Below are 27742 nucleotides of genomic sequence, written 5' to 3'. Positions count from 1 at the left end.
TCTGCTTTTTTAGCAATAAGTACAAGGGGGCTCAGCTTGCAGAGACATTGCTTTAGTGAGCAATTATTTCACTGATTAAAAAAAAAATCTGAAAAGTGAGAAAAGTCTTTTAAAGAAAGGAAACCCTGGCACTGTGTGAACGAAAACAATTGCACACACTTCCCTCACCCTGTCGTGAAATGGCTCCCTGCACCCCAGGCAGCAGGCAGTTGCAGAGCTCAGCTGTGCCTGTGGTTAATAATAAGCCAGGAACACGGGCCAGCCGCACGCCTTCTCCCAGGGCTGCCCAGGCACCGCTCCAGTACCCTCCCAGCCTCCCTACGGGAGACAGAAGCCCAGAGGTAAGAGACGCCGGGCCGTTGCTCCATGAGGTCGCATGTGCTGGGTCAATCACGAGAGGAGGCAAACAGGGATGGTTTTGAGGAGGGAGGAAAGCTGATCACTGGTAGAGTCTTGCACTATGTATCTGTGAGGTTCCATTAAAGGCAGAAGTGGGATGGATCTCACTGCAAAACTTGTCAAGCTTTAAAAGATTCCAGCCAGCTCAGGCTGAATGTTGACTGAATTTCCAGCAAACATAAGCTAGTTTGTGTTTGGTTTGAGGTGGTTACCTGAAGGTTTTTATCCTTTGGCCAGCACAGCTTGGGCAATCCTGGCTGTTGTGCTCCCGAGTTTGGAGGCTTGTTAAAATTCAGAGCACAACCCAAGCGGCTCAACCAATCCTTGGCATAACCTTGTTGGCTTAATGAATTTATTCCAAAGCTGACTTTGCCCTGGAGAACAAGGGCTGTGGATACCAGAACATTTGCATGATCTGATCAGGCTGCTGGAGTAATGTCTTTTACAAAGTAAGAGCCATGCTGCTGTTGTGTCATAGTATGATTCTATAAATTTAATTAAGATGTTTGTCTTTACAAAGGATTCGGAAAAAAAAACCAGTCAACAGTTTTGGATAGGTGTATATTTCTTTTCATGACAAAGTCTATTTTGATGGCTTGACAGATGTCTGGCTGAACTGGCCCCTCTTTTCCTTCATTACACAGCCCAAGCCATCCTGTGTTGCTGAAGTCTTTAGATTTGGGCAAAAATACTCTGCCTGGGTATAAGGTGGTTTTGTATAATTGTAGCACCACACACTGTACTGAGATTAGAGCCATGTGCTGCTAAGTATATCATGAACATAATACTATATTCTAATCAATTTCCCATCTAAATTAGTAATAGGTACTAAAGAGTGAAGAAAGAAATCCTTTCCTCTTGTTGAAGGGGTGAGGGATAGAAAGGCAGGAGGGATATGGCCAAATGCCCGAGGTAAATACACCAAGCATCCAGGCATTGAGTGAAGCTGCCCCAAGGCCCATATTAGATTGGTCTTTTAACCTTTACAATTCTCTACCCCTCTTTGTCTGTTTGGAAATGAATTTCATTAAAGTGAATAGGAGTTACTAAGAGACCAGAGGAGTTCTGGAGTTTGTTGCTGGGGCTGAATTGCCACTCTGCTTCTGAGGCTTTGCACAAAGAAGGATGATGTAATGTAACCCTGCATAAAGCACTCCAGGCTCCATGGAAAGCTGCTCTTTCCTCCTTGCCAGTTACAGTGGGGTTTACCACTTCAGCTCCCTTCTTTATTTCACTAAACTTCTTGTTCCTCAAAAAAACATGTTCATCTTGTTACAGCATTTTAGTGCTTCTAGATTTCCCCTTGTGATCTTTCAGATTTGAGGTGGCAGTGGCCAGCCTGCAATTTATCAAGAGCAAGTAAATGGAAATGAAAATGTTGTCTACTTCTAAACCTTTGCTAGTTCATTACTTCTCACCCTTTCCTCTTCTCCACCATGATTTCAGCTCAGCATAGGCAACGGACCACAGGAACTCTTCCAACTTAATTTCTGCAGCTTAACCTTTTGCTTCAAAATCCAGGGTCATGCTTGAAACACCAGGAATCTCCAGGCAATCTTCTAGGCAAGGGTTGATTGGCTTCCAAGAACAAGGCAAGAGAGTATAGATCTAGCTTAGCACAGTCACATCACTGCTAAATTACTCTTAATTTTTACCTGACATTTGTTGTCTCAGGACCACCCATATGCTCAAGATGATTAGGAAGATAATTTATCCCCTGGAAAGACACATGTCCACTGTGGCACGTGGGACCACCCAGGTGAGAAGATTTCTGCATGGTGAGTAGTTCTGAAGCAGTTCCTGGGTAGAAAACATTTTTCTCATCTGAATGCAGCAGGGATCTTGCTGGGAGTGTTCTGGAAGCAAAGAAAAGAGCAACAATAGACTTTATGCATGATAGTGTTATAATATATTGAGTTACTATGGTATCTTTGGTACTTCAAGCTTTCAAAACATCCTCTTTGGGCACGGCTGCAGGGCTCAGTTTGTTCACAGTAATGTTAATTTAAACTAAGGTAACTGGAGCCAGTAACCACCGAGCTGCACATACGGTGGCAGATCGGCACTCAGTGATGATGAGGATTATTGTTCATATTAACAGTAAAGCTGTTTTGCCAATATTGCATTGACATAAAACACAGCTTTGGTCTTTGTGAAGTTACTTGGGAATTCACCCTAAAGAACAGCTGACAAAGAGCACGCATTTCTTGTGATGATGACAATTTGCCTTTAATAAAACAGCTCAGTAGTTACTGCAAATACCCAAGCAAATAACTCAATTTTCTGTGTTTATCCTCAGGTGCTTATTTCAAGATTCATCCCTCTGTACAGGAAGCCCTAATGGACAGGAGAGCAGTTGTAGCTTTGGAAAGCACCATCATTACACATGGCATGGCCTATCCTCAGAATCTGAGGTGGTGGATTTTGATGTTCCTTGTTAAACAAGGTTGTAAGAATGAGGCATATAACTGGGGGATCAGTATCGATGTTCTTGGTCAACCCAAAACCTTTGGCAAAGAAAATTAAATGGCAAGTAGTTAGGCACCAGAACATGAGCTCTGATGTAAACCAGTTATGTCTGGACTTCTAAGGAGGGCAGAAGCATCTCACATATGTGAGATGCTACTTATCTCCTACTTATCTCCTTATCTTACTACCTACCTACTACTTACTACCTTATCCTTACCTACTTATCTCCTTATCCAACACCTTACATTTCAGGCTTCCATTAAAGTGTGGCAGCAGATAATGTCATCACTAGCTCTAAGATGGAGCCATGAGCACTTTCAGCTGCATAGTTTGTGCAGACATTGAAAACACTCTGCAGTCCCTTCTGGTATATCTTTTGTAATGCAAAAAGGCCAGGAATACAATAGTGAAATCTGTTCCATCTACTGTCAGAGCTGCTGATCCCTCACTGCCTTCTCCACCCTGCATAGAAAAAAAGCTCAACTCCACCCTTTGGCTATTGATGTTAAGTAGATTTGCATTTCACTGAGCTCAGGCCAGAAATCATTGCACTTTCCTGTCCATCCTTGCTTCCAGAAAGTACAGGATGGTTTCAGTATTGATTTTCCATCTTGCTTTTAACCTGACCAATATTTCACTGTCTTAAAATGAAGCTGTAAAACTTTGGGTTCGGGGAGGAAGTCATTTGAGTAAAGATTGCCTGGAGTATGCACAGACACTTCAGAAAGGGAGAAGCAGCCACTCTTTAAAAAGGATGGTGTACACATGGTCAAGAATAAACCGAGTGAGCTTAGAAAGGGCTGGTCTGCAGCCCTAGAGTATCCTCAGGCTGCAGCTTTTTGACACTGTTGTTACTCTATATCTAGCTGCCTGTATTGTCAAGAATACATCCCAGTCATTTGAACAGCACCTAAATTGTCTGTGAATTCTGTGACATCAGAGAACAGATAATAGATACAAGAAAGTCCTCTTTTGAGAGAGTCTCTATTTCCAACAGGCTGTTGTACAACCACATGATTTTTCTCAAAATTCAGGACATTGCTGTCTTGAAAATGGGAGCTCTACACTGCTGCAAATCCAAGTACAAAGACTTCTGCCATTAGGAAGATACAGAAGAGGAACTGGATGCCAGTGAAATCACTAAAACTGTGTAAAACTGGAAACTGGGAAGGTTTGCCTCACTAATTTTGTGATTGCTGTCCTGTCTTACTCTAGCATGGCCAGAGAGGTGGAAAAAATTGTAGCAACAAATGGAGCAGTGCCAGCCACTATAGGTATTTTAAGAGGTCAAATCCACGTGGGACTCACAGATGAGGAACTTGAGTTCTTAGCGAGCAGTGAAAACGCAGTTAAAGTGTCTCGGAGAGATCTTCCTTATGTCCTCAGCCAGGTACAGTATGCACACTTTCTGTTGTGGTGCTTTCTATAGCAACAGTATAGTGCTCTCCAGCTTCAAGCCAGGTGGCTTTTAAACCTCATGAAAATATCATGTAAAGTGGTATTTTACTGGTAAACTTAAGCACGGTCCTATCTAGAGTCAAAATACAACAGAGGAAGGGAAGAGCAGCCATCTCCTGAAAAGTCTTTCTGGAATGCCAGGCAAGCCATGAGCTCTTGGCTAAGAATATTCTTATTGGCATGATAAGGCATCATCGTATTACATGTAAACTATGTGACACACAGGCCATCTGGAGCACAGTGCTTAGGGTGACCCTAGCTGCTTGTTGGCAAACCCTGGAAAATGAAGGCCTTTGCTCTCACTGGGGCAAGAACAGCTTGTATAGTAGGGATAAGGATTCCTCTGCCATTTTGCCTGTACCAGAATTTAACTTGTCAGCTGGTAACAGCAGGCTGTTGTGACATTGCTGTGTGACAGACCACAACCACAGCTGCTTGCATGTGGTATTCTCTGGGCCCCTCGGGGTGCTGACTGCAACTGGTTGTTTCCTGACAGGGCTTGTCCGGTGGCACTACTGTGTCTGGAACAATGATTGCTGCACACAAAGCAGGAATCCCTGTGTTTGTCACAGGTGGCATAGGAGGTGTCCATCGAGGAGGAGAGAACAGTAAGACAATATATTTTACTTTTCTCTATGTTGTCACTCTCTGGTTTTGAGTCAGCCCTTTTCCTTTTTCACATTCTGTCCTGCAGTAAGCATTCTTCTTAACCATCTTATCATTGTTTTCTCCCTACTATCTCATATCCAGAAGTTTCAGAACGCTCCTCTTGAGCACTGGCCAGTTAAGAGGGTGGGAGCTTCTGTTTGTCCTTTGCTTACAGCAGCTTGAATGGATATTGTTTGTTGGTGCAGCACAAGTTGCTGTATCTCTCCCACTTCATAATGCCTGGGTAAGCTGATAGTAGCTACCCAGCACCACCTTATTCTCTCTCTCAGCTGAGGAGAGTCTCACCACAAGAGAGGCTTAGGCTCTAGTCTGTGTTAGAGGTGTGTGCTCCTCTCTGAAAAACAGTCCTGCCTTGGCAGTATAGTTTATGACCTTTAAGTACATCATCTGTTCTTACCCACATGTATTCCTGGCATAGCAGAACGCCGTTCCTTGCGGATGCGATATGAATTCCGGATGAGGTTTCCAAGCTGCTGTGGCCCTTTTGGATTTTTGCCAGTGATGTCAATACCAAAACCAATATATATCAAAATTTACTTGAATTAAGTTCCATCTTCTTGAACTTGGTTCTTGTTGCAGACCACTTTCTTCTTTTGCTTTTTAATACCAATTTTTTTGCATGCACATATCAATGAGATCAAAGAGCTGAGACATACAGTGCTAGGCTGCACTCCTGCCCTCAGTCGTGTGGCTTCTTTGTTTTGGTCAGTATCTCTTTCAACTTCAACACCTAAAGGTATGACCTAGACCTGTAGCATTTACTTGTGGACCTATCTGGCTACAAAAGCAGGCAGTGAAGCCCAGGCAGCTACAGCTTTTTAAGAGGGCAGGTCATATCTGCTTGGACTACAACACAATGACCACACAATGACTGCTTGTCCTTTGACAGCTCTGGATGTGAGTGCTGACTTGACAGAGCTGGGACGAACTCCAGTCGCTGTTGTATCTGCAGGAGTCAAGTCTATCCTTGATATTGGCAGGACATTGGAGTACCTGGTAGGTGCATGAGCTGCCTTCAGAAGCAGATAACGTTGTACTTTGTGTACAGAGTGCCCAGTGGTGTTGGGGCAGATATTAAGCCTAAGATTTTTAGAAATAGGAGGATGTGAAGCCATATTTACAGTTCTCATCCTGGGGCTGCATGAACACATGGGCTGCTCCCTAACATAAACATGTCCATGCCCAGGGGGCAGCAGCTATTCCAGCAGATATTCCTGCAACTGTCCCAATCAAAGCCAAAGGCAGCACTAGCCATGCCGTGTTTCTCTGGCCTTGGACTTGCTTTTCTGGGAGAATGCTCCAGAACTGATGGATCAGGCAAGCTGGATCCATCAAGCAGTAACATAAAATCAGAATTAAAATGAGAATCAAGATCATTTTGGAAGAGTTACTTTTCCAAGTTTGGTGTGTTGGAAACCACTGGGGCTAGCACTTGAGGTGCACCTGTCAATACCTCTTAGTCACAAACAGAACTTTTGTATTCCTGTCGGCTCCTCACTTATCTTCAGATCACAGGTTGTTACCTTAGACTCAGTATTGCACTAATGAGAGCTGCATGGCTTTTAATCAGCTCTGAGCACAAGCCAAGGATGTGCATGTCTCCTGTGTCTCAGTAAGCCACATTCTGTCTAACTATGCCTGGTTCTTTGCTTTGAAAAATCTGAGCGGTAGAATGAAATCTGTAAAAACAACCACATCTTGTGCAATTTCTAAATAGGCAGAAGGAAAAGGTCCCATTCTTTGTGTGGGTTCCCTTTCCCTCCACTGATGACCTGCTTCTCTCACCTGCACTGTTGCAGGAGACTCAGGGAGTCTGCGTGGCTGCCTTTGGAGAGTCAAGGGAGTTCCCAGCCTTCTTCTCACGCCAAAGTGGCTTTCAAGCACCATATCACGTCCAGGATGAAGAGGAGGCAGCTGAACTCATTGGTGTGTTTTGTCAGGGAAAGACTTATGTGGGACCCTGGAAAAAAGAGTGTGTGTGGGGGGAAAATCACCTTGGATGATGCATTTTAGCTTTAACATTTTCCCAGCTCCCCCATTCCTGCTTCAGTGCTTCAAACAAAGGTGCAGGGAAGTTCACTCTTTCCATCAAGCCTTTTAGCTAGCTGCAGCCACCTTGGCATACTCACAAGTTTTGTTCATGCTGGTAAAGTGGAGGTAACAAGTGTGTTAATGTGCTTACAAAACCAGCTTCTAGACCATCAGAAGTAGAAAAAGTTTTCTTAAAAAAAAAATCATCTGCATCCTTTGTTATACAGACTCAAAAGAAATAGGCAGATGTAAACTCTTTGGTAGCTGGAAAAGATCCCACCCTTACCTCAGCAGAGAACAGGAGCTCCAGCTTTGTGGGTTCCTTCACCCCATGCCCACTCTCTCCTGTCTTCTTCCTTCAGAATTTGATTTGTTCTAGGAGAACTGCTAACGAGCTGCCTGTCCTCTCCCAGCCAGTGCTCTGGGTCTAGGCCTGAACAGTGGGGTGCTGATAGCAGTGCCCTGTCCCCAGGAGCAAGCTACCTCAGGCCAGGTCATTGAAGAGGCCATCCAGCAAGCTCTCAGTGAAGCCAGGTGAGGTGCAACCTAAGCCCTGTCCTTTTCTCACCCAGGGGTCTTGGGGAAGTAAACAACTTCAGAGACACTGCTGCAGGGGCTGTAGCACAGCTTAAGCTTGGGCATGGGTGAGCCCACAACATGCTTTCAGCTGTAATTTTATCTAACCTGAAGCTTGCTTACAGGACTTTTTAATGGTATGTGGTTATGGAGATAAATTATCTGCTAGCAGCAGTGCTTCTCTAATGCTGGTTCAGTCCTTCTCATTTCAGGCATTTTCTTTACATTTGCAGGTCCAAAGGGATCACAGGCAAAGAAGTGACCCCCTTTATGTTACAGAAGATCAGTGAATTAACTGATGGAAAATCACTGGACTCCAGTATCCTTTTACTGAATGGAGGGGGAAAAGAAGGTACTTCAGTGTATTTCATAGCTCTTCTGATAATACTTGGTGGAAAACACTGTCACTTTAATTCAAAGTCTAGCAAAGGGCAAACCCTTCAGGATCTGTAAGAGATGAGAGCTGAGTGACTGCATCCTGCTTTTTCAGGATCACCCTTACTGTCTTTGACCACTTCTGTATTAAAAATGGGAGGCCAGCATAGACAGCAGGTGGTCCAGAGCCCAAAGATCTCACTCACATCTGATCCTGCTTGTGATGAAGTCTCAGAACTCCTTTTTGTGATGGGTTGCACACTAGAAGGTATTTGGGCTTCACAGAACACTCTACTGAACATCACACTGCCACCTTCTTTTTTCCTGTGAGGCCTTTGATCCTGTTCTTAACTGTACAATGGAGATTACAGGTTTCCTCTCCATGGCTGCAGAGGCTGGAAGGTGAAAACAATTTTTAAAAAACCAGGGCATTCATGCAGTATTGTAACCCAGTATATATGTCCCCAAAGAGTATGGCAAAGAAGGATCAAATCCATCAAGTCTCATAGCATGTATTTTCTGCTTTCTCCTCCTAGGCAGTTCCTACATAGGGTTCCAATAGGTCGCTCTTACTGGTATTGTTTTCTTTTCCTCAAAAAAGTGCCAAACAGACCTTGCTTTGATCCAGAACAATGCCAGAGTGGGCAGCTGCATTGCAGTGGCCCTCAGCAAACTACAGAAAGCCAGAAGGAAGAAGGACCTGCCTCAGCAAGAGGACACAACCCCACCTCAGCCAGTGAGTCCCCTGCTGCCCTCCATATCATGCCTCTCTGCTGACAGCACAGGATAAATTTGTATCAGTTCCCAAAACTAAAATGTGACTCATCCAGAGCCCAATCTTTCTGCTTCACACTGCCAGACATACTCTTTTTAGTACTTCTCATTCTTTGCAGATAAATATCCTCTCCTCCTCCTCTCCACATTTACAGAGAATAAACACTGAGGGTGGCCTAATCCCATTAAGTCTGAAACCATCAAATCTGTTCAAACTTTAATCACCTTTTCACCTTTTGCTGTGCCCTTACATACAGCTTCAACTGTGTTGCCTCTCAGTGCCAGGGAACTCAGGACTACAGGGGTAGAGGAAGATATTTCAGGCTGCTTACCCATAGATGTTTTATAAATATCTCTTTATGTTGGCCTCCTGCTCGCGACTGCCAGAATTACACGAGATACAACATACCCCAATCGAGATGATTTTAACTCTAATACTCTATTTGATCTTGGATGTTGTGTATGCCATGCAATTTACAGGAAATCTCTTTTAGGTAGCCTTTAGAGGGGCTGAAAATTCTTCTAAATCTCATTTGCAATAGGATTTGTCAGCATCAAAGAGGGCAGTGACTCCAGAGGCAATAACTCAGCAGCACTTGATGAAATGAGAAAAGAAATAGCTGTATGACTCCAAAGAAGCTGGAAACTTCCCATCTGTGGAGCTGTCCTGCTTTTTGTGGATTTGTAGGACAATAAGACAAGATCTGTGAAGTGTCACTGCATACAGCAATTTCTCCTGGGAACATGCAAGAAATGACTGCATTTTTCTGCCCACTTCTTCCTTTTTTTTTTAATACAGCAGTGCTTGCATAGTTCTAAGATTTGCTGTGACAGAAATTTTCCCAAGAGAGATGGCTTCCAGGACACTGACATGACCAGGCCCGTGCAACACCTTATCTCTCACCACACAGAGAAACTGCCAGCACCCATATGTGTACACAATGCCACGCCACCCACCATGCTATGAGCAGGCATAATCCAGAGAGCAATGTACAGAAGAGCTTTTGGTTCTAATTGGGATTGCACAGGCCTGTGTCTAGCCATCCAAAATAAGCACAGGCCTCCACACATGGATACTGTGTGATACACTGTAAATTAAATGTCTTTCAACACAGTGGGGAAAATTACTAGGAAAAGCAAAGAAGACTTTGAAACTTTTTCCTCAGGTCCTTCCAACCACTTCTTACCTTTTTCTTCACTCTTAAAGGTGGTGATTGGAGGTATCAATGTTGACTTCATAGCCAAGGCACAGAACCCTGCCATCCTGGTACTGTATCTATAATAGTTTTGTTAACACCGCTACCATTGCCAGCTACTGTTACAGGAGTGCCAAGACAAATGGGGGCAAGGGGGAGGGTGGTATCCATGTATGTTATCCACATGTCTGTATGGGTACACATGCACAGACTTGGAAGGTGTAGTGCTGCATATTTGGTATGTTGTCTAGGTGGGCAATGGAGTGATGCATACTGACCAACTCTGCTCCTGTGCTGAAAGTCACTATCCCTACCACTCAAGACAGGAAAAGAGCAACAAATCATCCTTTTAATCTCCACATGTGACTCTGGCCTCTGCAGTCTATACTAAGGTGCCTTGGGACTATTGTCTGATGCCATGAGCCCAAAGAGCTCTGTTAGAGCAAGAGTTGCTCTCAAAGCACATGTGCAAAGACCTAGAAGCAATGAATAAAAAACCTTACTGTGCCATGCTAACCTGTCATTCAAGGACAGAGTCTATAAGGAGGAAATCCTTAGGTAAGAGCCAGCCCTTGCTGCCTGGGACTGTCTTAACTATGGAAAGTAGCAAGAATAGGAACAAGAGTCTCTGTGCAGAATACACACTGGTTAAGGAACTTCTCTCAAAGTAGTACTGACAGCTAAAACTAAACAAACCAGACAACTTCCTAGGTCATAAAGGATTTTTCTTTGAAAAAGAAAGGGAAAAAATGCTTTAAAAGAAGCAGAACAGTTCAAACAGTATTGTAATGGTCAAGGGTGACACATACGGTGGCACCAGCTGTGAAGGCTTGCAAAACCAGAAGTTCAACCGCTTCAGCTGTGATCTGATAACATACATATCTCACACTCAGTTATCAGAACAAGGACCTAAGCTGTGTCCAGGAGTGGGCAGCCATTTCTTGGCATGTCAGACAAGTGCAGATTCCTAGACCACTCAAAGCATGGTGAGAAGGCAAAGGGCATCTAAAGACCTTACTGGCAACAGGCGATAGGGAGAAAAGATTAAAGTAGATCTTAATGTTGCATGAAAAGTGAGGCATTAGCTGTCCTTCTGTATGGCAGCAAGCCCTGGAGCTGATGGAGCATTGTAACAGCTACCCAAATGCCAAGCTGCAGTAGGATTTGGTAACTGACAGCCAAAACGTTCCTGCTGACAACTACTGTGGCTAGGCACAGAGTAAGAGGCACTCAATAGCCTTGCTTTGTTCTGGCTTTTAGAAACAGTTTGGGTTTTTTTCCCAGGGCTCAGCACCCAGTAGGTCCCACCCTTCATGCATGTTGGATATGTTGCAGAGCACTAGGGTACCACTCCCATCTCATGCTGTCTCAGTAAGCAAGCAGCTGTATGTTGTCCTGGCTGCAACTCCCAGATGGCTTTCAAAAGCTAACCAGAAGTGAAGTGCTTTCTGAGTAACGATCTGACCATCAGAGCAGGATGTATGGTCTTGCTTAAAAGCTGGAAAAAGCATTATGATTCTCTCAGGATACCCATAAGCTGAGTAGAATCTCATTTTACATGAAGATCCAAGAAACTCTCTCAATTCTCTGAAACATTGCCAGAAAGCATCAGCCTACTCTTATTTCAGATCACCTCAGCACACCCATTTGCATTTAAGGTCTCCCATCTCAGACAGTCCTGCGTGAACACACGAGTGCTGCTCAGAGCTGCAGTCACCAGCTGAGCTGGCAAGATGTGATGAGGAGCCAACCATTTCTTTTTCTTCAAAAGCAGGCTGCCAGTTTCTCTGTCACTGCACCCACCTGCCCTTTAAAGACAGATTTAGCATCTTCATTTCTTTTAGGCCCTGTAGGCTCGTACAGCAGCAGAGGTCACCCACAGCTGGGTCTCTGATCAGCAGAGTGGTACATCTGCTGTTAGGGCAAGGCTTGGCATAAAAAACTTGAAACTGTGCCTTTGGGCTATGTGGGGGCTAAAGGAGAAGCTCAGCATGCCATGGGTATTTTCAGCATTACTGCAGGCATCAGTTACAAAAATCAGAGTGAAACTGCATGAAATAGAGTGTGTGCTCATTACTGAGGGCAGCTAGTACCCTCTTTTAATACTGAAAAAGGGGACAGTGTTCAGGCCATGGCTGACTTGCCTAAACAAGCATCCTTGCTTTTCACTTTGGACTAGGTTCTTTTTTCCCCTCCTCTTGGCTGCCTGCACTAGGGATAGTGAGCTTCAGAATTAAAATAGCCAAGCTCAGTGCTTTAAAAATCTGCAGTACTCAACAGGAAACAGTTGCAGATGGAAATTGCATTCCAGGGAGCAGGCACAAATGTAAGAGGGGCATCTGAGCTAATGAGGAGTGACAAGTAGTGGAAAGATGGACATAGGCCATAGCCTGCTTATGTACAGGCAGCTCTGCTCAGGTGGTCTGAGCAGTTCAAGGCTGGAGGACTGCTGGACAGAAAAGCAAAGGATTCAAGAATTGGCACCAAGTCTTACAGAGTACAGTGGGGAGAGTCAGGGCAAACAAAACCAGTCTGAAGGTCAGAAGACAGTAATAAAAGAACATACTTAGGTGGGTGGGGTGCTTCTCACAGTCATAGGGCTGAAGGACAGATGTAAAGCTTCACATGGGGGAAGAAGGTGGTCGTTGGAGAGCTTCACTATGAGTTTGAGAACACCCAAGAACAGCAATGGCTTGGAGGCAGAATATTTCTTATTGAGAGAGAAGGAAGCATATTGACTTGTTTAGGATAGATAGTAGTGTCTACAGGCAAGGAAAATGTTTATGTGCAGGGGCATTCTGGTGCAGCTGGGCTAACATGGAGCACAGAGAGCCTGAGCCAGGAGCTGCGGGCATGCACATGCTTCAGCACTTGCCACCCAAATGCACAGCATATTCTTAAGAGCTCCAATTTAACCAGAACTGCCAAGATTGTTATGACTGCCAATAGAAGGCTTTGTTCAAAACCAGAAAGTATGTTTCAGGATTTTATGAAACAAGGACTTTAAAACACTTTGATAGTCAGATGAAGCCCAAATTCACCTGAGCACTTATTGTTGTAACTCTTTGTAACTTATTGTTGTAACAGAAGAATTAGGAGGAGATGGGTGAGGGATTGCCTGTGTCCAACAGTTTGACTGTGACACACTGATAGATGGACAGAGGAGTGGAAAATAGGCAAGAGAAATGAGAAGTTGATAACCACACAGGTGGTGGAGAAAGGCATTTTTGATGAGAGAAGAAAAGGATGAGTGAAAAAGTTTTAAGATGCTAAAACAAATCCTTCCCTGAGTAAAGTTACAGGGGCAGCACAGGCAAAAGTAATAGATCTTATTTTACCTTCAAAGAGAATAAATTTAAAAGAACACAGACTGCTTAATGGGGGAGCTAAGTGGCCTAGAAGATAGCTGCAGAACCATCAGGTCTGGGTCAGAAGCTCTGGAGTCCCAGGGCTGTTGCAAGCAGGTTAAATTCAGAGAGCTGCTCATATTGGCTCATTAGTGTTGTTCTAGGAGGGCTTAGCAAATGGCTGTACGAGTTTGTGTTTTCCTCAGTCTGGTAGCTTGATGTCTCCTGCTCTAATTGCTGTCCTACATTTGGGCAATGTGAACTTCACTTCACGTGTTGATGGAGACATCATCTCTGTCAAGCAGCCCTCCCAGTTTTGCCAATTAATAATTTTTTCTTCCAGGGTGGTGGGCAAACAAACGCTGGAAGAGTGAGACGAACCTTTGGCGGCGTTGGAAGAAACTTGGCAGGTACCTAGTGCTTGGGTTTGCCTGTGGGTACATGCCAGCTGTGATTTGTTCTTTGGTATTCCTTCAAAAGCAGAAGCTCCTCAACACTGCTAAGATCTGGGACATGTTAGGCAACATACCAGTGGGCAGACTGCCTGGAAAAGGCAGGGGTTATTCCAAGAAATAAAAGGAAAGGGAGTTGGGATCAGGAAAAAAAAGTCCACAGCTATGTTAACTGGCATATAGCACAGTGACCCCAAATCAGAGCTAAGTAAGCACCAGTGATCTCCAGTGATGCCTGAACAGCCTGACCCACAGCACTGAATTAATGCCTGCTTGTAGTTGTAACAGAAGTATGCTTTGAACAAGAATTTGAAAGGAATCATCTTACTCAAAGATGATCCTCCATGCACCATGGACAAGAGACATTGAGGCACAAGAATTACTGTAGAAGAGAAAGGGCTACAGTCCTTGGTGACAGGAACGATCACGCTGCATCTGATGTTACACCACAAGCAGCAGCAGACAGTACTTGAGTATTAAAATTAATGGACAGGTTACAAAACAGTTTTAGTATTAGTCTGGATTTTTTTACCCTTCCCAACTCCTCCTAAAACAAATCTGCTCTAATTTCAGATCATAAATGGAGAAGCTTGAGCAAAAAATGCCACCCATGGCACCCAGTGAGGTGTAATTTGTGGTACCTTGAAGGGAGAGAAGGGTTTCCCATGAATCCATTCAGATGCAGTTGTTCTAGTAAAACAGAGAGGTGGGAACAGCTCTGTAGGAAGGCCAGCACCAGAAAGAGTTGTGCACACAAGCACTGTGGGAAAGCCTGTATGCCTGTGATGGTAAAAAAGAAATTACATCAGGGAAGTACAGAACTTGCTTCCCCCTTCTTTTTAACTCCACTCCTGGGTGTTCCAAGAAATCCAGAGCATTGCTAGTGCAGCAGGCAGGCATCGATTGTCCCACTCGACCCCAGCCAGTCCTTTGCAGCGGCCCTGGCTGAGGTGTGTGAACGAGGGTTAATGAGCATTAAGTTTTCCAGGAGAGGGCTTTCCTGCAGACACACATCCTGCACAGGCTGTCACTCTTTTCATGCTCCTCTGATGAATGTATTAATACATTTTGTTTCCATTTGCTTTTTAGACTGCTTAAGCCGTCTAGGGCAGGCTCCTCTCCTTTTATCAGCTGTGGGGAAGGATGAACATTCAGAGTCTGTCCTGCACTACTGTCACCATATGGTATGTTGCACAGCAGAGGCACTTCAGAAGCATGGAAGTGATGATGTCACGTGGAGGGGAAACTTTTCTCAATAGTAGTAGACATAAGAGCCACCTTCTATCAGGCTAAGAGTAGGAATAATTCAATGTTTGTTTAATGGCAGACAATTAGAAAGCAGGGAGCCACCTCCCATGACACAGGCTAGAATTGTGTACTATTTGGAGCCTGCTCCATGGGGTCTGAATTCATCTCCAGGAGATGCTTGAAGGGGAAGGAGAGGTAACTCAGAAGGAACCATGAAAAATTCTAGTAACACCTAAACCCAGCCAGAATACGTGAACCCTGTTCCTAATAGTAGAAAAGCAAAGCCAAAATCAGTCTGTTTTGAGTACAGTATAAGACAGGCAAAACCTGGAACTGAGAGCCCAGGTTGGACACTTCCCAACTTCAGAGTTTTCTCCACATAGTTGCTGCATACACCCTTAACTGTGCACCAGAGGAATACCTGACTTAAGCAGCAGCTTGTCCACCGAGGTCAGGGAGCCAGGAGCAGCAGAAACTCGTTTGGGGCAGCAAGGCATAGTCACCACAGAGCAGAAAAAGCTGGGAGGACAACCCTAACCGAAGGCATCAGACATTTCCTTATGAAGAGGCAGGGTTAAAGACAAGCCTGGATGGCGGAGCATGGGAGGGTATAGCCCCCAGGTGACACAGGTCAGGGCCATTAAGGCCTATTAGTGCCCCCACGGCTGTGGTATCCAGAGCAAATGGGCCTTTGATCTGGCTACCTGGGCAATTCAGTAAATTAACTCTGTTTTGGTTTAAAAAGGCTTTTCAGCAGCAATTCTGTAATGCCTCCTCCACCCAGCACAGCACAGTTTGTACCATCAAAGAGAGCATCAAGGGGAAGAGGATCTGGTGGCCAGCCACCAAGCAATTCTTGGTCATAACAAAACACATGACCAGCAGTGTGGGAGAGGCCTCTTGCCCTAAAACCTCCAACTTCTCCGAGAGCTACTGGGCCAGATGTATTTCTCTGTCGACACGGATATTTCAATAAATGCCCTGATCATTCACAAGGCCCACAGACACAGGACACCTCATAGCTATGTCTGCTACACTGCTGTAAAACCGGCTCCAAGGCTTCCCTCAGAGTCAGGCCATGCAGTGAGTGAGGTGGCTGTAAAACTGCTAGCTGGGGCATGCCACCAAGATGTGCCAGCATGCTGGCAGGCCGTGGAAGTGTCACAGAAACCGTGGGAGTGGGTGACCGGAGCAGGCAGGGCTGCAGACCACTCTTCCATTATGACAGAAGCACAGCACAGTGAAGACCTGTCCCTATCATTTACTCAAGTATTTCCTTCATCTGTGGCATTTGTTACATGCAAACATTAAAAAATAGCCACCTGCCAGCACTGTTTAGATTGAGATACCTCTGAAATGGTGTTCATCTCGAGAGAGAGGAGAACAAGATGGGCTGCTGGTTAGGTGAGCACAGGGAAAGAGTGAGCTGACTGTGGCAGGGAGGAGAAACATGTTCCATGTGTAACTGCCCTCCCTGTTTTAGGACATGAGTGCTGTCCTTCACCTGGAGGGGAAGAGCACAGCCACTTACTGTGCTGTGATCAGCAGTGCTGGGGAGCTCAGCATCGGCCTGGGAGACATGGACATCCATCAGCAAATAACAGAGCAATACGTATGCATATCATCTGACTTGTAAGCTTTTTCTTGTGGAGTGTGGGCCTGGGACAAAAGGCAGCCGGTGAAGCTGCACCAGGAGGGAGTGGGTGTGCACAGGCATCATGGGAAGTCCTCAAGTTAAAACGCGACACAGGCCGCTGAGGTAGCAGCACGGCAAACTACCGAAGCCCTCTGTTGCTGCTAACCCAGACGGACCTTTTGTTTCTACTCCATACATTATTGCCACTACTATTGTCCATGACGTGTAGGCCAGAATCCTCTTCTTTAACCAGTCCCAGCTAACATAATTTTTGGCCTGTTAAGGCTAGCAATAAATCCAGTTCACCTGCAGAACTGGTATTCCTGCCTTTCAGGAAAAACAGCAGAACCAAAAGTGGACAAAGCACTGCTTAAAGCAAGTTTTCCTGATCACTCTCTCTCCACCATCCCTGCTGTTCCTACATGCTGAGTTGTAGCAACATGTCAAGCCTTCTAAAGACTAATGGAAACAGTGATTAAGGACTGATTCAGTGAAAGCCCCATCACTGCACTCTGCTTTCCTGCTCATTCTTTTGTTGACAAAACAAAAGCCTGTGCTTCCTGACTGACAGTGATGTGGAAGTTAAGTGCAATTTACTTACCAGCAGGATCCCCATGAGCTGGAGACATCCTAGGGAAAAACATAATCATTGCTTCCATTTCCACTCCCACCTTGCCTCTCCCAAGCCTTGACACAGAAAGCCTGGCATTACCTGGCAGATTAATTCTCCTGAGCTTTATGAAACAGTTATGACCAGTGGAAATTCTGAACCAGTCTTCTGTTGGAAAGTGCATTCTGGCAGCCATTTTTTTCCACCAGGATTAGCAGAGACATGAGAGGGATGCTGCATGAGTGCATGTAAGGCTTGCCTGGCATTCAGGCAGTAGTTGTTCAGCCTCAGAGAAACAAAGGAGGGAAGAGCAGCTCCCCACTCTACTGCTCCACTGTCCCCCATCCCTACATGATTCAGTAGGACTTGGGAGTAAAGCACCTGTCAAGAGGCATTGTGCACAGAGGACATCTAAATGGCATGCAGCTAGCAAAGGCATGGTCAAGCCACACATAGCACAGGGAATCCTGTGGTGACATTAAACAGTTGCATTCCCTTTCCCTGTAGGTCTCTGACTGACCCATAGGTACCCAAATGGTCTAGTGAGGACCAGAAACTATCTTTCTCTGCTGGAGGGGCCCTGCCAATTGTGTCCAGCTCTTGATGGTAGGGAGCAGGGAAAGGAGAAGAAAGGAAGGAGATAAGGCAAATGGAAAAGTCCATTTTCCTCAGGGATCACTCTTGTGGAGTCATGCCTGCAATCATTTTGTCCCTCTGCAACGATGCAAGCTATCTATTTTCTGTGTCCTGGATTTTCACTAGGTGGCCCAGTTCAAGGAGAAGCTGTGCCAGGCCCCACTAGTTTGCATTGATGGAAATGTGCCTCTTTCCACTATTCAGTATGTCTGCCAACTAGCTAGAGAACATCAGCTAGCAGGTAAGGAGAACTTGCCCAGCCCTGGCCCTGTAGCTCCTAACAGCATGTGAGCCAAGACACTGCATACCCCGAGTGCTCTCCATGACTGACCACTGAAGACATCCACTTATTGTCTGACATCAGGTGTCCTTGCTCTGCTCTGCTGCTCCCTTTCAAATGGATGAAACACTGCTGCTTTCTCTGAGTTTTTCTCATTCTGTAGCTAAATCACATTTCCTATAGCATAGGTGCTGTAGCCCTTGGGCACTGCCAGCAAGTCAGGGAAAGCTGCTCTCTTTGCCTTTAACCTCTGGGCAAGCACAAATCTATGTACTTCTGCCAGTTTGAACCACAGTATAGTTTGCTTCTCAGAATAAGTGCTAAAGCATCTTTGGGGAGGATCTCTCTCCCATTTCCCATAAAGTACATACATGCCCTGCCCTGATGGGGACCCTTTGCAAGGCATCCTTAACCTTTGGAATTATGCTTTCATTTTTAAAAGCAAAGCTTGAAGAAGGAGACAGCATGCTTAAAACCTGGCAAAGGCTCCAAAATCAGCTAAGAGGAACAATATAACTGAAGTCTAATTATATTACCCCAGAGTGAGAAGCAATGGCTTCATTGCTGGGCACTAGAAAGGGAACCTTGGGAGATCTTGTCCCAGGGATGGGGGAAAACAGTATTTAAGTTCTGATAGATGACACCTGTAACTCCTGCTGCACAGACCATGGAGTCATAGAATTGTTAGGGTTGGAAGGGACCCTCAATGATCATCCAGTTCCAGCCCCCCTGCCATGGGCTATGCTAAGCCTTCTACACTGCATCCTGCTCTGATGTAGCAATGAACTACTAATTAATTAACTAACCAATTGCAATGTTGTTTTGAAGTGTGCTATGAGCCGACAGATGAGAACAAGGCCTCTAAGCCATTCCTCTCAGACAGCTGGAAAGCGCTCACATACATTTCCCCCAACCTGCAAGAGCTAAGAGCAATAAACCGGACCCTTGGGAACCCTTTGCCAGCAGGTATTGAATACTCAGAAGGGTTAGTCACACTTTAGATAACCTAGATGCTAGAGAAGAGCATTGTTCTGCTCCAGCCTCCATTTCAAGCAAATTGGTTTATAATACAGTGGGGATTCATAAGCACTCTCAGTGTCTTCTACCTTACAGCCATCTCTCTGTGGATTGTACAGCCCAGGCCAGACTGAAGATCTTCCAGGAAGCACAGTAGGCCTGGGATGGCTCCTTGTCCAAAATCAGAGCTCACATTTGCCTCATCACAGGATGTTTCTGAAGCATGATGCTCTGAGGGCACCCGTTTCAACAGTACCACCCCTTGCAGAAGTGAAACATTCCTCCCACATGCAGGTGGGAATCCAACAGTATTACCACAGGGAAGTCATGCTTCAGGACAGATTGTTGGTCTCTTGAGGCACATGTTTAGTACTATGAGTAGTGATTTTCTCAGCACAGGACAGAGGTTATGGTATGGAAGCTTACCCATGCAGAATCCTGTGTTCCTCATGATTGAAAGGAAAAAAAATTATACCAACCACCTTTCAGAAGTGCAGATGCATAGCAGTAGTGCTGCTGGTATATAGGCTGCCAGCTGAGGACCCATAATGTTTTATCACAGTTTTTCCTTCTCACTCTCTGAAGAGCTGCCATTCAGGTTGGAGGATGTTGTCCAGAGTGCAGTGGCCCTGGCCCGTCCTTTGCTGGCCCACCTGCGCTGTGTGGTGGTGACACTTGGTGCTCATGGCGTGCTCCTGTGTGGCCAGAGCCTGGGAGGGAGCATCTCACTTTGCCCAGGAGCCCACAAACAGGTAAGGGCACAGAAAAAACCCAAACCTCTCAGTTGCTTTTTTCTGGAACCATGTAGCACTGTTGCTATTTCTGGTGGCATGGCAGCAGTCCTGAGAAAGATGTCATCACTGCTGGCAAATGTATGTGCTTGGGGGTGGATTACACAGCTCTGAAAGAAAATCAAGTTGTTGTCCACATATTGCTGGCTTCTAGCAGCAGGGTTTATAGTCAGCTAGTTTTAAATGGACTTACATGAATTTTCATGAGTACAAGCTTCATTTTCAGGAAGATTCATTTAAATTGCTGATCTCTTTCAAAGTGTGAAAAAAAGATTACTGCCTCTTTTATTCCCTTTTCTGTCTTGGCATCTGTGCAGGTTTGGATGGCACCAGCCACGCGTGGCCCTATCAGCTTGGGCGATTCCCACTAACGTTCCCTCTCTCCCCGCTGCAGACTGCTGCTGCCAGCCTCTGTGCCACCCACTACCCTGCCATCCACATCAGCAGGGAGGAGATAGTCAACGTCTCAGGAGCTGGTGACAGGTACATGACTCACTGCTTTGTCTTCTCCAGCTAGAAGTGGAAGGCCCTTCATTAGATTTCTTAAAATTCTCCTGCAAAGGCAAACAGCTTTCTGCTGCTTGAGGAACAGACACTAAGGACACGAGAACAGGACTGGTTACTGTGATTCCTTGCAAAGCTTGCTAAAAATGTCTCCCTACACATCCTGGAAGCCAGTCTTGCCATGATTAGTTTTGGTTTCCTTTAATATTCAATCCTTTCACAGCAATCTAGTAGTTCTGAATTAGTCTGGGCTGAGCTGGTAAATGTAAAGCAAATCATCTTACATCAAAGCTGCCTTACTAACTAACTGCTTCCACACTGCTCCAATGGAAAAGTGGGACTGCCATTCAGTAGCTAAAATTACCCTATAAAAGCATTTCACAGGGCTCTGCAGTTGCCTCTGGCAATAGCTGATGCTTCAAGAGAGTCTGCTGCCTCGTTCGCCTAGCTGTTCGCACAACATGCTGCCTAGGAGTGGGAAACGGCAGGTACTACTCCTAGCCCCAAAGATCAATTCTCAGCTTGTCAGAGAAATATTTTTTGTGCTCCTTGTTAACTTGCCAAATTATATACAGTAGTGAGGGGGGTTTTATTTCTTGCTTCATGCACTACAATAATTGATTTTATCCTTGCTTTGGGCTAGACCAAAAGGCCCTGCTTGACCTGCTGTTCTCAAATAGAGAAGGGCTGGTGGGAGATGCGATGGCAGGAGGCTGTCTAGGGTGCAGTGTCCATGAGATAGTGGAGTTTTCAATATATAGGGAAATAAGGAGGAGCAATAACAGAACCCTTACTTTGGACTGCTGGAGGGCAAACTTCTTGCTCATCCACAGTTTTCCTTCCTGGTTATCCTAGCTGCTCCACTGAGCTGCAGAAATCCCTCTTCTACAGAGCAAGAGTGCCGAAACAGGCTGTGTGATGGTTTAACCCACCCTGGCTGGAAATGCCAGGACATTATATTGACATACATGCCACCTCCATAGCATATAAACTGCCAGAGCTGCCCAATTTCAGCCTGTTGGCATTCCAGAGGGACTATGCAGCACACAACCTGAGGCTGTAACACATCCACAGCTCAGCCCTCCCAAACCCTCAAACTTTTGAAGCACTGGTCAGGGGACACTTTGCACCCAGACCAGTGATCCAGAGCACCTTACACCTTGCTTCGGCCCTGTGGCTCTCCTGCAGCTCCAGAGATGCTGCCCAAGGAGCCACATGTGCAGTGAGCAGCATCTGATTGCTCCTTGCACCTGGCTGCCATGACAACATAACACTGCCTGCCTGCACATGGCATTGCTAGGGGATTCTCCCCCAAATATTTACTCTGGAGCTGTTGAGAGATTGAATGGCTTATGAAAATCATAATCTTCTTTGCCTTTATTATGGATAAAAAGATGTTGAGGTAATTAGAGTGGAAAAAAAAGTTATCTTTTCCCCTTCCCCATAGATTGCTCTTTAATCCTCCCTGCTGTCACATTTTCCTGTCCTTGCTCTCTCCTCTCAAATATCATTATCTTTTCCCTTCTCTTTCACTTCTCCTTTGTCCTTGCCTAGGCTCCCAGCATCATACTGCATTTAGCTATGAATAAGCAGTAGTTTTCCCTTGTCAGTCACAAACACCACCCTGCAGTATTCATGCCTCAACAGAGCCTTCCACTGCAAGCCAGGCAGAGGGCAAAGTCATCCCCTTCTCCTGATGGCCTCCTCAGTGCCTTGTGAGGACCTGTGGGTGACTGCTGTTGTTCTAAGCCTTCACATCATTTTTACTGGGAAACTGCAAAAATGTAGAGCAAAAGTTGACAAAACTGTGAATCTACAATCTCATCTCAGCTCTGGATTTCTTTTTCTCACTGGGTCTGTTGCCCCTCTCACATACATATGGAGACTTCTCTTCCCATACAGAGAAGTGATGAAGTAAGTAGGGAACAAGGTTAAAAATAAACTCTTCCCTTCTTTAGACTACTTTCTTTTCCTCTACCTCACCTGGAAGACTGGGCAGAATTGAAAATGTGGTGGAATGAGAAAGTGACTCACTTCTCAGATAAGCAAATACAGTGTGAATAAATAGCATTATTTCATAGAACTGGAGTACTGATCCTGTTGAAAAGACCTCTAAGATCATCAAGTCCAAATACTGACCTAACATCACCATGGCCATGGAGCCATGTCCCGAAAGTGCCATGTCTACACGTTTTTTTAACGCCTCCAGGGACAGTTACTCCACCATTTCCCTGCCCAGCACATTCCAATGTCTGACCACTCCTGCAGGAAAGAATTTTTTCCTAATATCCATCAAATCCTTCCCTGGTTTGAGGCCATTTCCTCTTGTTCTGCCAGTAGTAATGAGGGAGTAGAGACCAACTCCCACCACACTACAACTTCCTTTCAGGTAGTTGTACAGAGCAATAAGATCTTAGCCTCCTTTTCTCCAGACTAAACCCCAGTTCCCTCAGCCCTCCTCATAAGGCCTGACTTTGTTGCCCTTCTCTGGACATGCTCCCACAACTCAGTGTCTTTCTTGTAGTGAAGGCCCCAAAACTGAACACAGGATTTGAGGTGCAGCCTCACCAGTGATGAGTACAGGGGCGTGATCACTTCCCCACACCTGCTGGCCAGACCATTCCTGATACAGGCCAGGATGCTTTGGCTTTCTTGCCCACCTGAGCCCGTTGCTGGCTCATGTTCAGCCAGCTGTCAACCAGCACCCCCAGGTCTACTTCTGCTGAGCAGTTTTCCAGCCACTCACCCCCAAGCCTGTAGCACTGCATGGGGTTGTTGTGACTCAAGTGCAGGACCCTGCACTTGACCTTGTTAAACCTCATACAACTGACCTTGATCCACTGATCCAGCCTGTCTGGATCACTTTGCAGAGCCTTCCCACCTTTGAGCAGATCAACACTCCGACCCAATTTGGTGTCATCTGCCAACTTGCTGAGGGTGCACTCAATCCCCTCATCCAGATCATTGATAAAGACATTAAAGAGAGCTGGCCCCAGTGCTGAGCCATGGGAACACCACTAGTGACTGGCCACCAACTAGATTTGACTCCATTCACCACCAGTCATTGGGTCTGACCATCCAGCCAGATTTTAACCCAGTTTTCTTACTCCAAACTTAAAAATAAATACAAAACTTTTCATGATAACCTTCTGAGACTGTTCTGCTCCTGTAAGTGCTGGCTTGGGTCCAAATGAATGCCCTTAAAAACCAATGGCTGTGATTCTGAGATCACAAAATCACAGAATCACCAAGGTCGGAAGAGACCTCAAAGATCATCGAGTCCAACCTGTCACCACAGACCTCATGACTAGACCATGGCACCAAGTGATCAAAGCCATTACCCCAGTGTTCATAACTGCCTTTTTTCTCTCCACAGCTTAATGGCAGGCATCCTTGCAGGGATGCTTGCTAACCATGACACACACACCTGTGTCCGGATGGGTCTGCTTGCTGCAAGCTTGTCTCTCCGTTCCTATGAGCCCATCTCCCCAGAAATCAGCACGTCCACTGTCAGCCAGGAGCAAGTCAAAAGCAGGAGCTGGCCAGAGGTGAAGGTATGGAAGATGGATTAGAGCACCATGGCTTTCACATCCATCACCTCCTTGTACTCCCAGCATTGCTGTTTCCAGGATCTGGGCCCCATTTTGAGCTTTGAGCTCAAGAGCTGGCTGCTAACCAGAGGACTTAGGCTTTCAGTGCACACTACCTTTTGGGAAGTGCAGTGTCAGTGGAATGCCTTTGGTGACAACCTGTATTGCACTGTTCACATTTATGTTTGTCTGCCATGCTTTCCTCTTTATTTTCAATTTTTTAGTTTGTTGGGTTTCAGCAACCACAGCCTGGCTCTCCTGACTACTACCTGTTGATGGTACATCAATCTCCTTGCTGTGTAATGGGGACACTGATCTGTTTTGGTCTTGAGCAGACTATTAGAGAAGGAGGGCCCAGCCCAAGACAATTTGTAAAGAAAAGCTGGATTCTGGTCTTTCATAGAATCACAGAAACATAGAATCAATAAGGTTGGAAAAGATCTCAAAGATCATCAAGTCCAACCCGTCACCACAGACCTCATGACTACTAAACCATGGCACCAAGTGCCATGTCCCCTCTTGAACACCTCCAGGGACAGTGACTCCACCACCTCCCTGGGCAGCACATTCCAAAGGCTAACAACTCTCTCTGTGAAGAACTTTCTCCTCACCTCGAGCCTAAACATCCCCTGGCACAGCTTGAGACCTCTTGCTTCCCTGAACCTCCAGTCCTTCTGGATTTTCTCTTGGGAGAATTTTCCCTTCCTTCACCTTGAGTCATTGTTGTCCATTATCACAGTAGCTCTTCTGCCATCAACTAAATTTTCAGGACCACGTCTCTTCAGGTGAGCCCAGTAGCAACATTCTGTCTTGTCCTGGTTTCTATCCAAGAGGTCTCATGAACCACAACTCTTAGCAAGGTGCATCTGGCAGGCACATAACACTGTAGGACAACCTGATTGGTCTTCCCAAGCCAGCCAGTAAACCCTGCACTTTCTTGCTCTGAAGTCCAGTGCCCCTGGAGAAAGCAGGCAAGACTAATGAGGGACCAAGCTGGTGCCCCTTAAAAGATGGCTGTCCCTTGTTCCACATGCCTTCCTCTGAACTTGATGCTTCCTTCCTCCTCAGCCCAGAGTGTCAAGTCTGAAGCAACAGAGAGCAAGCCTCTCTCACCACACATCCATTACTGATCGGTTGGGAAACCACTGGGTTCTTGACATAGAAAACTTCCCACACACAGCTGGCTGGAGAGGAGCACTGGCAGGCATGCAGTCCTAACAGCCAACCATCACATTTGGCTAAAACAGGACAAAGAGCTGAGAAGGCATGATGGGTGAGCTGGAAAACTGACAAAGTTCTTCACAAAGTTGTATTGGTGCTGCCACCTTAGGAATCCAAAATGAAAAATACACCAGCTGCCTTTCCAGACGCTGAAGGGACCCAGTTTGAGCTTATAGATTCTCTCTCCCCCTCCCACACACTGACATTTACCAGCAGCCCCCCTGCCAGCCCCCCAAAGACCTGTGCTTGCAGGCACGTGTGTATCCGTCTCTGAATGGGGATGGGGTGGTCGTGCTGGGAGGGTGCTGGGAGATTTGGGAGCACAAAGGAGGGGCACGAGGCCCATGAAAGCAGAGGGTTTGCTGGCAAGCAGGGGGGTGGGACATGGCAGGGGCGGGGGAGAAGGGCTGTGCCCCCAGGCTAGGTCCCTGCACTATAAAAGTTACTTTGGATGGATCGAGCAGCAGCTAAGAGAGGCAGCTTCCACCTCTCCTCCTGCCTCCAACAGCATTGTCTAGGCAGAAGGAATCTAAGCAAAGCCAGGCCCTGAGGATGACGTTTCAGGCATTGAAGGTTGCTGCGTTCCTCCTGGTACTGCTCTGCTCAGCCCCAACACCATCTGAGACACTGGGGGGCTGGGCCAGCACCTCAGAGAGGCGGTCAGGAGCTGGGGGCCCTGGAGAAGACTCTTGGCCACCTGGAGATGGAAGGAACAACCTGCCTGGGCAGAGCTCAAAGGGGAGCCATCACTCACCTGGTGCATGGAAGGTGATGGATGAAGCCCCAACCAGCAAGGCTGTGGCCAAGCCTCTGCTGAGCAGGGATGAGCAGAAACCCCTTGGCAAGCCCAGGAGACGCCCACTACAGCCCTTCCACAGCAGGAGCATGGGGCTGGGACATCACCTGAAGGGCTATGGGAAGTTCAACGAGGACACGGTAAGCACAACCCCTCCTTGGCCGTCAGTGATGAGGGCTTGCACAAAGGGTTTGCAGGGGGACCAGGAGAGAGAGGAGAGGTGCCAGCTCCGTGCTCCTGAACCCGGGGTTGGGCAGTTTTGTGGACACTTCCACTCATCTGCAGGGCATGGAGGGCCTGAGTGTAAAGGCATTATGAGCACCTAGTGGAGAGGACAGTGCCAGAGAAATGGGTTCTCCCCTTTGCTTTGCAGCTCTGTGGTTCCTCCAGCATGGGTGGCATGTTGCTTATCCCCAGCACTTGTTCTAACAGGGAACCAGCAGCATGTCTGGCAGGTCTGTGCAGGGCAGCAATACCAAACCCAGGCAGGACAGCCCCAGAATGCCCTGCCACACTGCAGTGCAGCAGCAGGAGCATTGTCCCAGCACAGCTCCCCATGCCCCATGCTCCCAGCGATTTTATCACCCAAATGCTCATGGTTTGGAGGTACACCCAGGCCAGGCAGCCAAAGCTGGGGTTTTGGGAGAGTGGGGCTGGAGTGGCAACCTTGCCAGTTGCTTGCAGGGTTACTGCACACATGGGCTGCTACTGTCTGCCTGAGCAGCTGAGCCAGCTCTCCACCTTTGAAAGCAGATCCCTTGTGTACACCCGAGCCTCAGCAGACCTGTGCAGATCCGTGCTGCCCAGCAGTCCCTGGGGCACTGTAGGGACATAAAAAGCAGACAGGACTGAGGGCAGCAGGGGCAGGTGCTGAGCAGACCATGTCCCCACAAGCACTGGGTAGAGAAACTGATTTTCAGGCCACTCCCCATGAGCTGCATATGAAAGTGCTGGCGACAACATAGCCTCAGAGCGCTGCTTGGATTGAGATGCAGACAAGGGAGGTGGACAGTGGCAACTCCAAAACCCCATCTGGTACCTGGTGAGGCTTAGAGCAGAGCCGATGGCTGCGCATGCTGGCAGCGAGCAGGTAGGAGAGCAGTGCAGGTCTGTGTCTGTGTCCCAAAACACCATGCCCATGAGGTGGCCTGAGGGCACCCACCTGTGCTGCATTCAGTCATAGGGGGCCAGCCACTTAGTGTGCTTTCTGCCAAAAGCAGTACAGAGCTGCCCTTGAAAATGCTTCCTCAGGCCCCAGCGTCTCCAGCTTGCTCCACGAAGCTGCTGCTCTATGGCCTGGTGAGCAGCTTGTCCTGCTACTGCAGGTTTTGCTGCACTATTTTACTGTTTTAAATGGAAACCAAACACCCAGCAGCAAATGCTCATCCCATTATGTCATGTAATCCTCTACAGCATGTCTTTGTTTCCTAAGGAGAGCCTCTCTAGCCTGCCCATCTAGAGGAGATGAAGAGGCTCTTTTCAACTTACCTCCCCTCCAGTGATTACACCGCTGTCAGCTCCAGCATGCTGGAGCAAGCAGCCCCTGGCAAATGCAGTCCTAGGGCTGAGCAGTACAGGTCACCCCAGAACATCTAACTGGCTGTGGGGTATGGGTACCACAAAATGAAGCCTGCTCTCAGCCCAAGCCTGCACAGAAAGTGTCCCTT

At 46.6% G+C, this 27742-nt stretch overlaps 1 protein-coding gene across 1 annotated transcript; it reads left to right on the top strand.

Moving 5' to 3' along the window:
* Positions 1 to 313: 313 nt before the first annotated feature.
* LOC137442967 (uncharacterized) lies at positions 314 to 26465 on the top strand. The gene is made up of 20 exons (XM_068142199.1): positions 314 to 341; positions 2074 to 2177; positions 2699 to 2813; positions 4084 to 4258; positions 4823 to 4934; positions 5885 to 5991; positions 6795 to 6921; positions 7440 to 7560; positions 7836 to 7921; positions 8589 to 8713; positions 9959 to 10018; positions 13638 to 13704; positions 14836 to 14930; positions 16478 to 16606; positions 18003 to 18117; positions 18985 to 19122; positions 19759 to 19925; positions 20359 to 20447; positions 23845 to 24022; positions 25127 to 26465. The coding sequence occupies exons 2-20, from the start codon at positions 2084 to 2086 to the stop codon at positions 25274 to 25276; spliced, it is 2250 nt and encodes a 749-aa protein (XP_067998300.1). The 5' UTR covers positions 314 to 341; positions 2074 to 2083; the 3' UTR covers positions 25277 to 26465.
* The last annotated feature ends 1277 nt before the right edge of the window (positions 26466 to 27742 follow it).

Source organism: Melanerpes formicivorus, unplaced genomic scaffold (genome assembly GCF_026170545.1).
Source record: "Melanerpes formicivorus ecotype bairdi unplaced genomic scaffold, bMelFor1.0.p_v2 SCAF_8, whole genome shotgun sequence".
NCBI classification, from domain to species: Eukaryota; Metazoa; Chordata; class Aves; order Piciformes; family Picidae; genus Melanerpes; species Melanerpes formicivorus.
This window is presented reverse-complemented; position numbering and strand designations above follow the sequence as displayed.

Excerpts from the sequence above, each read along its gene's own strand:
- LOC137442967 (XM_068142199.1), top strand. The coding sequence starts at position 2,084 with ATGCTCAAGATGATTAGGAAGATAATTTATCCCCTGGAAAGACACATG. Across the intron at positions 7,922-8,588 it reads TGGAAAATCACTGGACTCCA|ACCTTGCTTTGATCCAGAAC; the intron begins GTATCCTTTTAC and ends AGTGCCAAACAG. Across the intron at positions 8,714-9,958 it reads ACACAACCCCACCTCAGCCA|GTGGTGATTGGAGGTATCAA; the intron begins GTGAGTCCCCTG and ends TCACTCTTAAAG.